The sequence below is a fragment of the Phyllostomus discolor genome, chromosome 14 (genome assembly GCF_004126475.2).
Source record: "Phyllostomus discolor isolate MPI-MPIP mPhyDis1 chromosome 14, mPhyDis1.pri.v3, whole genome shotgun sequence".
Classification (NCBI taxonomy): domain Eukaryota; kingdom Metazoa; phylum Chordata; class Mammalia; order Chiroptera; family Phyllostomidae; genus Phyllostomus; species Phyllostomus discolor.
The window spans coordinates 28,677,459-28,687,054 of record NC_040916.2 but is presented as its reverse complement, the minus strand read 5'-3'; the positions used below and the strand labels follow the sequence as shown (position 1 = coordinate 28,687,054).

Here is a 9,596-nt window from a genome sequence, read left to right as displayed (position 1 = left end):
TAATACAAGCTTACTTTAGAAAAATTGAAAATGAATTAAACTGAAACTGCCATTCCATTAGCCAGTGATAAACTCTACTAATAATGTGTGCTACTCTCAGTATTGCTATGGGAAAATCTGTGAAGGCATCAAATACATCTATTTTAATAGATGCCTGGCGAGTTGTGTTGTGTGCGGCACGATTTTCCCGATATAGTTGTCCACTTTATTATGTCATTTGTGGAACATTTGTAGTTCATCTAAACATTCTACATTTGGCTTCATGGGATATTTTCATTCAACTGTGATAGGTGAGTTCCTCGTTTTACCTCACTCTCATAACAGCATCACCTAAACTCGGACACATTGGCTATTTTGTTAGTTATGACAAGGGTCTCCAGGCCTGGGCAGTGCGGACTGCTCTTCTTGCTGTTAAAATGTGGCACAGACTTGTGAGGACGGAGCTATACCAAGATCGACAGAACAGAACCAGGTAAGTGAAGTCCGGCTGCGGAGCGCAAGTGAACGTGTGATGCCCCACACAGTGTGTACCAGCCGAGGCCGAGCCCCCTTCACTTGCGGCCAATCAGCAGCACTGTCCGACGAGGACCGCCTCAGGCTCGCGCAGAGCACCCCCAGCGGGGCCTCGGAATCACACTGGAAACACACTGACGGATTCTCCCACTTGACCTACGTGTCTTCCTGTCCCCAAAGCCAACGGCCAGGATGTTTCTGTTGCTCTTCTACCCAGTGGAGGATATGGTGCAATGAACTAGCCAAGCTTGTTTTCTATGGGTTTTATTTCACACAGGTGGTCCCAGCAACACATTTATTGAACATCTGCCACTTTGACCCATTCATTTTATTTTTTTTTTTAGAACTGAATTTATAAATATCCATTGACCTTCAGTATTTTTTAGCTAAAGTTGTCTGGGCTTGTTCATCACTTAAGCTCAACTGCATCTGGAAAATCAGAGCCCCACATTTTCAATTCTGTCTTATTTAGCCTCTCACAAGAGGACCGAAGCCTGGCAGCACAGAGAAGGGTGCCACCTGGTGACCACAGTCGAGCGCGTCACAATGGTCCTGTGGCTGCAGAGCTGGGGCTGGGGCCCCTGGAGGTCCTCAGTGAGAGCCTGAGTATTTGAGGGAATAGGAGGAAAGCACCCACCACCACGCAGACGGCTGGGACCACAGAACAGAAGGAAAACAAAACATCCCCTTTGAGCAGTTGTGAGGTCGAGGCAAAATTACTTTGTTACAATGATGATGGTGATGATATAGGGTGATGGCCCAGTGTGTACTTGATACATTCCTGATTGCACACACACACACACACACACACACTTTAGACCAAGACGCCTTCTTCAAAATGCTGAACGGTTTTTATAAGCTAATCCCTCCCCACCCCTGGCCAACCAGTCTAATAATGACTAGAATTCAAAAATGATATTCTGGTCAAGTTAGTCTATGGAGGGTAGTTCTGGGTATCCCATATTTTTATAAGACATTTGCTTACCATAATTTTATTTGTTTGAGTATTTCATGTGTCCAGTTAGCCACAAGGTGTTCGCAGGGTTCTGTTGGAAGGGCCTAGCCCCCAGGTCGGGGGAACGGGTGCCGAGAGAGGAAGGTGAGAAGGGTGGGAGATGAGCCTCACAGGATCCAGTGTGAGCCACCCTGTCCCAAGCCCCGGGACAAATTAACTCCCGTGTGTACAGCTGGAGAAACGACAGAGCAGCCCCGTTTGCCCTTGTGGCACCATCTGCCTAGCAGGCCTGTGACCTTGCTACACATGCTGCCAGGTTGCTCTCCTGAGCTCGTCCCCAGGACAGGAAATGACGGGAAAGCAGGAACAGAACTCACGCACTCCCCATGGCCCCAGGCGGAAGATAACATTTGAACAGACTGCAGCTTCTGTTGCAACGTCCCAACAGCCCGGGGCCACAGAACAGCAACTCCCCACTCTTTTGTTCCCCAATTACAACCCAAGAAAAGCTCAAAGCTCCGACCCCTCCATGCTGGTGTAGAGCCACGCTTTTCTCCTTCCTTGGAGAGCGAATCAAAACGTTACTCTCCACACTTTCTCCTCTCCCTGAATTCTTCCACAGCCACGTCACTGAGCACCCCAACAGCTGACAGATCCTTTTTTCACATTTCTGCATGTGTGTGCCTTTAAAATATTTCCTTGACATTCATGATTATCGAGTCAATGTCATTGAGAAAACTTTAGAAAAGGGGGAATTAGAAATTAATAGGAAAAAGGAACCATAGTGTACACATTCTACTTTTTATTATTTATTAAGAAGAATGTAGAGCCCTGGCTGGTGTGGATCCGTGGATTGAGTGCCAGCCTGCAAATCAATCAAAGGGTCACCCGTCCATTCCCAGTCAGGGCATGTGCCTGGGTTGTGGGCCAGGTCAGGTCTCCAGTAGGGGGCGCTCGAGAGGCAACTACATATTGATGTTTCTATCTATCCCTCCCCCTCTCAAGAAATAAAATCTTTTTAAAAAGCACCTGGAGATTTTAGTTTTACCCATGACCTCTGACCTTGCACTTTTTCTTTGTAACGTTTGACATTTCTTCCTAAGCCTCTCCTTGTCACTGACTCCATGTACCCAAGTCCTCAGAAAAGCAAAACTCAGGATGCCAGGGTTTGGGGTAAAGAAAATGTTTATTGGTTGAGACGTGTCCAGCAGAGAAGAGGGGAGACACTCTGGGCCTCATATCCGTGTTTCTTGCTGGAATGGGTTAAGGGTTCGAAGGGTTTAGGGGAACAGGTGTCCAAAAGCCTGGTGGGCAATTTCAATCCGAGAACCTTGGAACGCTGTGCACGAAAAGGGGCCCCACGGCAACCCAACCGGCTTGGGGGGGGGGGCAGGGCCCGAGAGGCAGCCTCACAGAGGCAGAGACCTGAAGTCTCCACAGAGGACGGTCTAAGATGAGACTACTGATTAAAGCAGTTCGCGGCATGTAGTCCTGTTCCAGGCCAGCATTCTTCCCTAGCAAAGGCCTGGTAGTCTTTTCTGCCCCTCCCCCCTGTTACCAGTCTTAACTGAGCCTGTCTGTTGTCTTTTTGCATCTAGGATAGCAGGCCTTTGGAATGTCCAAGTAACTTCTCTGCTTTTCCAAACCCCTTGGGCACAAGCTGAGACCACAAACCCCCTTACTGTTATTTTTAAGTTAATTGCTGACTGTTAACGAACCCTCACACACCTGTGTAAAGGAGCATGTGTCTGTTGTACCTTTCACCCAGTCCCAGAGGCTCCCCCCACTTTCCTTTTTCTCCCGCCTCCCCGACCCACCACCAGTGGACTTCATGCAACCCCCACATGGCTCCTCCTTGGATCTAATGCATAAAATAAGGTGCTAAACTGCCAATCCCCAGAGCATTTCTCAGTCTGTGGAGATGTTGCTTCCTGGCAGTTGTCGTCAGCTGGGCTCAAACAAACTCACCAAAAATTCTCTACAGGTGTGACTGTTTCTTACGTTGATAATGGCAAGAGCCCTGGACACGGGAGCCTTGGCTCCTGGAGAGGTGCCGTGTTGGGGTGTTGGCGGCCCTGTCCCGGGTCCTGGGGCTCCTTTTCTCCAGTGCAGTCGGGGGTCAGATCTCTCTCCTCTGCCCATGTCTCAGCAGCGGGACTTGTGGTTCTGCTCTGCGGTCTCTGAGGCAACTCAGGGCTTCCTTAAAGAGGCAGGGCCATTCTGAGCAGGTTCTGTGGTTACAGCACGTGTTGCCGGTAGGGAGGGAGTGGTGAAAGTCCAGAACCTAAAAACTCAGTGTGGGGTTGACATATTTCAGAAGCGATACAAGCTGTGTGCTTTCAGAGCTGTCTGACCTTCTCCTGAGTCTTTTCTGCTCCTCCCCCTTTTCGCCAAAGTCTGAGGTTATAATTGTGGTCATTCTGAGGCCCGTCTCATTCTAAGTTTCCAAAGTAGGCATTTTTAAATTTGTTAACCAGAATGGGGACAAGGGTTTCTTTTTTCCCTTCTTTCTTTTTTGTGGTTCTAACAAGAGTGACTCTTACAGTTGAAATTTTCAAAAATAACTGCAGGAAGCTAGGGAAACCACTTTTATCTAAGAAGCCCCCCTGAAAACCACATTCAGATCCAACTCTGCTCTCTTCTACCTTTTTTATTATTTTATTTTATTTTATTTTATTTATTTGGCTTAGTCTTATTTAAAACACCAATAATCTCATCAAAGGCCTCTTAGGGGTAGGCCCTGAAGGCTTCGTAATGACCTTAATCACGTATCAGCTACAAGTAATCCTCCAGAACGGTTGCCCGCGGTGAGAACTGGAGAAGGTTGAAAAGGATTAAGAAAGGAGGGAGGGAGAGCTGGTCAGGATCTGCGGGCAGGCCTGCCCCGCAGGCCGGAAAGAGGGTCTGCGCTCCCAGGCTTGCAGACTTTGCAAAACAAGTGTCAGCCAGAAGATGTTTGGTTGAAGATAAAGAAAAAAAGGAAGCAGTTTTAATTTGCAATTCTTCCACTTGTTCATCTTTCCAAACACAAGGCTTTTAGGGCCAGAGCGCCTCAGGGTCAGGCTTGCACTTTCTTCCGCGCGGAGGAGAAGGCGGTCAAAAGGCGTGCTTTTACTTAGGAATAGTAAAAGGACTGAAAGGGAAAGCCCCGGACCTATACATCTACACTCCTTTACTATTTCCACACTCAGCAACAGGCCATTACATAATTTATTAGTTACTAAATGGACATAAAAAATGCTGAGTGGACCGCTTTGTTTACCGTCTTAGAGCGAACACCTGTACCCAATATGCAAAATAGCACGGGGAAAAAGTGTGCAAAGCGAGAAATCAGTTTTAATTGCAAGGAAATCTACCCCACTCCTCCAGCCCCAACATCGCGAGACTCACTGGCCAATCACAATGGTGAAATGTTAATAACCTCCCCTTGCTCCACCCCCGGGAAGACCTAATTTAACACCTCCCCCTACAGGGCGTGTGTTTTCAATCAGGTCCGCCAGCATTCTATTTAAAGCAGTGTACCAACAGTAAGCAATCGTTGAAACTGCAACCATGTCTGGTCGCGGAAAGGGTGGAAAGGGTCTCGGTAAGGGAGGCGCCAAGCGCCACCGCAAGGTGCTGCGCGACAACATCCAGGGCATCACCAAGCCCGCCATCCGGCGCCTGGCCCGCCGCGGCGGCGTCAAGCGCATCTCCGGCCTCATCTACGAGGAGACCCGCGGGGTGCTCAAGGTCTTCCTGGAGAACGTGATCCGGGACGCCGTCACCTACACGGAGCACGCCAAGCGCAAGACGGTCACGGCCATGGACGTGGTCTACGCGCTCAAGCGCCAGGGCCGCACCCTTTACGGCTTCGGCGGCTGAGCCAACGTCTTCACAATCCTAAACTATTCTCCAAAGGCCCTTTTCAGGGCCGCCCACTCTCTCACGGGAAGAGCTATGCACTCTTTTCGTCCTCCCGTCTTGTAAACGTGATGTTCTGGGTGTGATGCCAGCGGGTGTTAGTCTTGATCAGTGGCGGGAGTGTGGGTCCTTCCCCTCAGGCCTGAGCCAGTCTGCGCAGGGACCCGCGAGCGTGGGCATCGCGTCCGGTGCAGAGGAAGCCAGGGCTTATGGTAGTGACCGACAGTATGAAGCACGTGGGAAGGGCCCTTGCTAGTTCCCTACTCACTGGGAGACCTAAAGTTAAAATCCCCAGGGTGGTTTTTTTTTTTCCTGTTTTTGTTTCTGGTAAGGATACCTGCCTTTTGAGGTCCAGGAAAGGGTCAACCACGGTCCTAGTTGGCGAGAAGCGGTTTCCAGTCAGGCGGGGCTCCTGAAGCATCGCCAAGCTGGGTTTTAGGCCGGAGTCTTTAGTAGAATTTTCCACCAGTTACAAGTCTGCGACGGTACAGCTAGCAGCGCAGAGGAACCCAGGGTGACATCGGTCAACCGACATCGCCACAAATGCTAGCCTTTAATTCCTGATACATTTGCTCTGAGCGACCTCCAATTTACTTTGGACTCACCCCTCGCCGTTCTTTTCAGTGGTCGGGCTGAGTCTCGTCACCCCAAACAGGGTTTGGGCTAAAGTGTAATAAACGGCCCGGCACTTCTCCCTTCTCAGGCAGGGCCCCTCCCTAAGCCGGAGGCCAAGCAGTTTGTGAATTACCCTGGATTACGGGAGGGGCGGTCGGTGTTCTAACCCGAGTCTCTAACGTCCTCTGGGCCGGGATGGCCTTTGCATTCGCGAAGGGGAAGCTCCCTCCTGCGGTAACGGGTCTCTGGCACCCAACCGGCCATATTTCCTGACTCCCCGCTCTTCTTCCTGATTTTAACTGCCTGCTGTCAGCTGCATTTTTTTTTAATGGACCATTCAAACACTACAATAGGGTTATAATTTTTTAAAAAATTATATCCTCAGATCGAACCCACAAACTCCCTCTCTATAACAAAACCGAAGGCCCTTATTAGGTCCTCCCACAAAATCGCATGCGGGAGCGCTGGTGGGAGTTGCCCAGGCGTTAGCTGAGTGGATCACTCGGACTCGCAGGTCGCACGAGGCGATGCACCATTCTGCAGTTGGAGTCTGTACCTCAGCCATGGCATCTTGCCACACTGAGGTGTTGAGAATTTTTTTTTGACAAAGCAAAAGTAGATACTTTTAAAAAGGAGTGTAAAAGCAAAAACGAGCAGATTATGCTAATAAAACAACCGGTTCCATAAGAGAAATGATCGGATTTTGTACATCTCGAGGCCTTCCGAGGAAGGTCCTTTGGATTTAGCAGGCTGTTGGGCGGCGTCAGGGTCTCCTCCTGTGGCCTGACACGCACAGGGTTACGTACGTCAATGAAGCCTTGGAGACGACCTCCCAGAGGACAACGTGGGGCGGTGGGTGGAAAATTAAGTTAAACTGCGAAGGGTAGGGTTACAGCGCTAGGTTTTCTGTGGCTAAAGGTTTCATCGCAGCCCCCTGAACTGGAGAAATGAACTTTGTTCTAGCTCGATGTGTGCCAGGTGCTAAAAGGCGGGGGGAGCACCAGCGCATGGGGTCCTGGGACCGCTTCCAGAGAATCTGAGCAATGATGGGAGGCCGGCAGCCATTGGGCCAGGATGAGGCCACTCGTTCGTCCCTTTCCTCTGTGACAGGAGGGTCTCCAGGTCCCAGGTCAAGCCACCGCTTGTGGGCCAAGTGAAGCGTATTTCTAAAGCAGAAGAACCCCCACCTCGAGGGAAACTGGACGGCATATCCAAGCCAGGCACTTACCGGGGACTGCTTCCATCGACACTGAAGCTAGGGTGGTCACTCTCCTTACAGGATACAATGCAATTTTTTTCCCCTCAGAGGCCCTGCTATAGACACGAATTCTGAAAGGGTAGGTCCTAGTGAGTCACCTGTAGAAGGTGCTCAGATTCAAAGTCTGCACTACATCGTTTTGCACGAAAATGCCAAGGCCCGAAACAGGGTGAACAGTTTAACACTTCCGGTGATCTTCACATAAGAATGCTAAATCACACATTCCGTGAAAACTGAAATGAACCAATTTTGTTTAAAATGGGAAACAGGCTCACACCACGAGTGTTTTCTAAGACAACCAGCTTTTCTTTTGCAAACGTTTGGTTCAGACCCTGCCCACTGTGAGCAGCCTCCAACTCCCCCCCAAGACAGTAGGTCTAGCATTTTTCTGCCCATGGAGTCCAATCCATAAACTCTTCAGAAGTAAAATACATGGAATTACAGTTGCCTTAGAGGAATTAGATTATCAACCCCAATTTTTAAAATGGGGTAGTATGTGCTTACCAGTTTACAGAAGTTTGGAAATAATGAGGATCGCAGTATTCTTCCGACAACTGCAAACTTGATTTTTACTGGCTAGTCACTGTGTAATTAAGCTTCTGTTAAACATGAAAGGTTTAAAAGTCCTCTATAGTCACATTCTGACACCTTGACTTTTATTTCTGATCCCCACGAAGTCCATAGACACCAGGCTCAACACCCTCATTAACTGTTAGGACACCATGTAAAAACAAAGCAGATGACACTTGTGAGAACAAGTATGTTTAGGGGTCGAGCTACCACGCACTCCTGCGCCACATGGGTTCTTGTAGTCAAGTTACGTGTAAGTTTACACAAGGCCCACGCGACATTCTTCTTCACTCGTGCACAACCCAGCATTCTGGGACTGTGCAAACACTAAAATACTGTAACAAACCCTTTATTGCACCTTGCCTCAAATTCGCTTGTTTTCAGCTAAGGAGATTGACTTGCAGCGCCAAACTTTGCAGAAAATTCCAGTGTTACGCCATTTTAATATTAATTGGGTGGCTCTTAAAAGAGCCTTTGGGTTTTTTTTGAAGATTGGCCTTTCACTTCTTTGGTGCTGCCTTCCTGGGATTCGCCTTCTGCTGGGTCAGCGCGGCCCTGCTGGCCGCGGGCCTGCCCGCCCTGGCCTTGGCAGGGCTCTTCCGCGCGGCCTTGCCCTTGGCCCCCGAAGCCTTCCACACGCCTCGGGCGGCTTTCGGGGCCGCTGTCGCTCTCGGCTTCTGCGTCGTCTTCTTGGTCTTGGCGCTCTTCGGAGACTTGGACTCCCTGGACAAGACCAGTTTCTTGGTCTTAGTGGACGTGGGCTTCCTGACCTTGACGCTGGTGAGCTGGGCAGCCGCCTTCTTGCTCAGCTTGAAGGAGCCGGAAGCACCACTGCCCTTGGTCTGCACCAGGGTGCCCTTCCTCACCAGGCTCTTGAGGACCAGCTTGATGCGGCTGTTGTTCTTGTGCACGTCGTAGCCGGCGGCCGCCAGCGTCTTCTTGAGCGCGACCAGCGACATGCTGGCCCGCTGCGGCGACACCAGCAAGGCCTCCGTGATGAGCTTGGACACAGACAGGCTGGGAGTCTTACGACTCGCTCCTGCCACGTCCTTCTGCTTCTTCCCTCGCTTCTTGACCGTTGGCTTCCCCATGAAAGCTGGGCCGGGTTCAGCCTGGTCCACGGGCGCGGTCTCAGACATCACAGGGCACAACACGGGAGTTGGGAACCAGCGGGAGCGTGAAGTTCTGCAGGGGCCCCGCACGCCTTATATAGGGCGGGGCGCGCTCTGATTGGTGCATCACCTGGGCACAGCCCCGCCCCTCGAGGGCGGAGCATTTGTGTTTGTTTCCCCCCCAAAAGTCGAAGCCCACAGAAAATCGTCCGCACAGACCTACCCAGTGCTGTTGCCGGGTGATCCCCGGAGACCCGAGTGTCACAGGCCTTGTCACGTTTTGATAAAATATGGCCCAGCCTGCCAAAACTATGCGAGGAAGCCCTCGATTTTCAGCAAAATTCGAGGAGGAGGACAAAGTTCCCTCTTTTCTTTGTACATCTGAAACTGACTTTCAGCAAGAGACTCATCTCGTCCTTTCTCACTGGTCTCCCAAATGGCTGTCTTCCACTGGGTGCGAAAAATAAGCGATGCCCTGGCTTTTTGGACGATTGTGTATGTGTGTAAGAAAAGTAACACTCGAAGGTGTCTCACTGCGGAGACACATGATCATAGAGTTGCGACGGGATGGGGGTCTGGCCCAACCGCTGGGCAAAGGGACCAGGAACCCCAGGAGCAGCACGAGAGGCCGCACCCCACCTTGGAGGGGAAGGGTTGGGGCGTGCAGAGG

At 50.5% G+C, this 9,596-nt stretch overlaps 2 protein-coding genes across 2 annotated transcripts; one reads left to right on the top strand and one right to left on the bottom strand.

The window, feature by feature from the left end:
- The first annotated feature begins 5,005 nt into the window (after nt 1-5,005).
- On the top strand, nt 5,006-5,381 carry LOC114489379 (histone H4). Its single transcript, XM_028503325.2, has one exon. The coding sequence runs from the start codon at nt 5,021-5,023 to the stop codon at nt 5,330-5,332; it is 312 nt and encodes a 103-aa protein (XP_028359126.2). The 5' UTR covers nt 5,006-5,020; the 3' UTR covers nt 5,333-5,381.
- Nucleotides 5,382-8,161: 2,780 nt separating this feature from the next.
- H1-6 (H1.6 linker histone, cluster member) lies at nt 8,162-9,330 on the bottom strand. Its single transcript, XM_028503330.2, has one exon. The coding sequence runs from the start codon at nt 8,951-8,953 to the stop codon at nt 8,315-8,317; it is 639 nt and encodes a 212-aa protein (XP_028359131.1). The 5' UTR covers nt 8,954-9,330; the 3' UTR covers nt 8,162-8,314.
- Nucleotides 9,331-9,596: the final 266 nt, after the last annotated feature.

What these genes read in the sequence shown, in the direction of transcription:
- LOC114489379 (XM_028503325.2), top strand. Translation starts at nt 5,021, where the DNA reads ATGTCTGGTCGCGGAAAGGGTGGAAAGGGTCTCGGTAAGGGAGGCGCC.
- H1-6 (XM_028503330.2), bottom strand. Translation starts at nt 8,953, where the DNA reads ATGTCTGAGACCGCGCCCGTGGACCAGGCTGAACCCGGCCCAGCTTTC.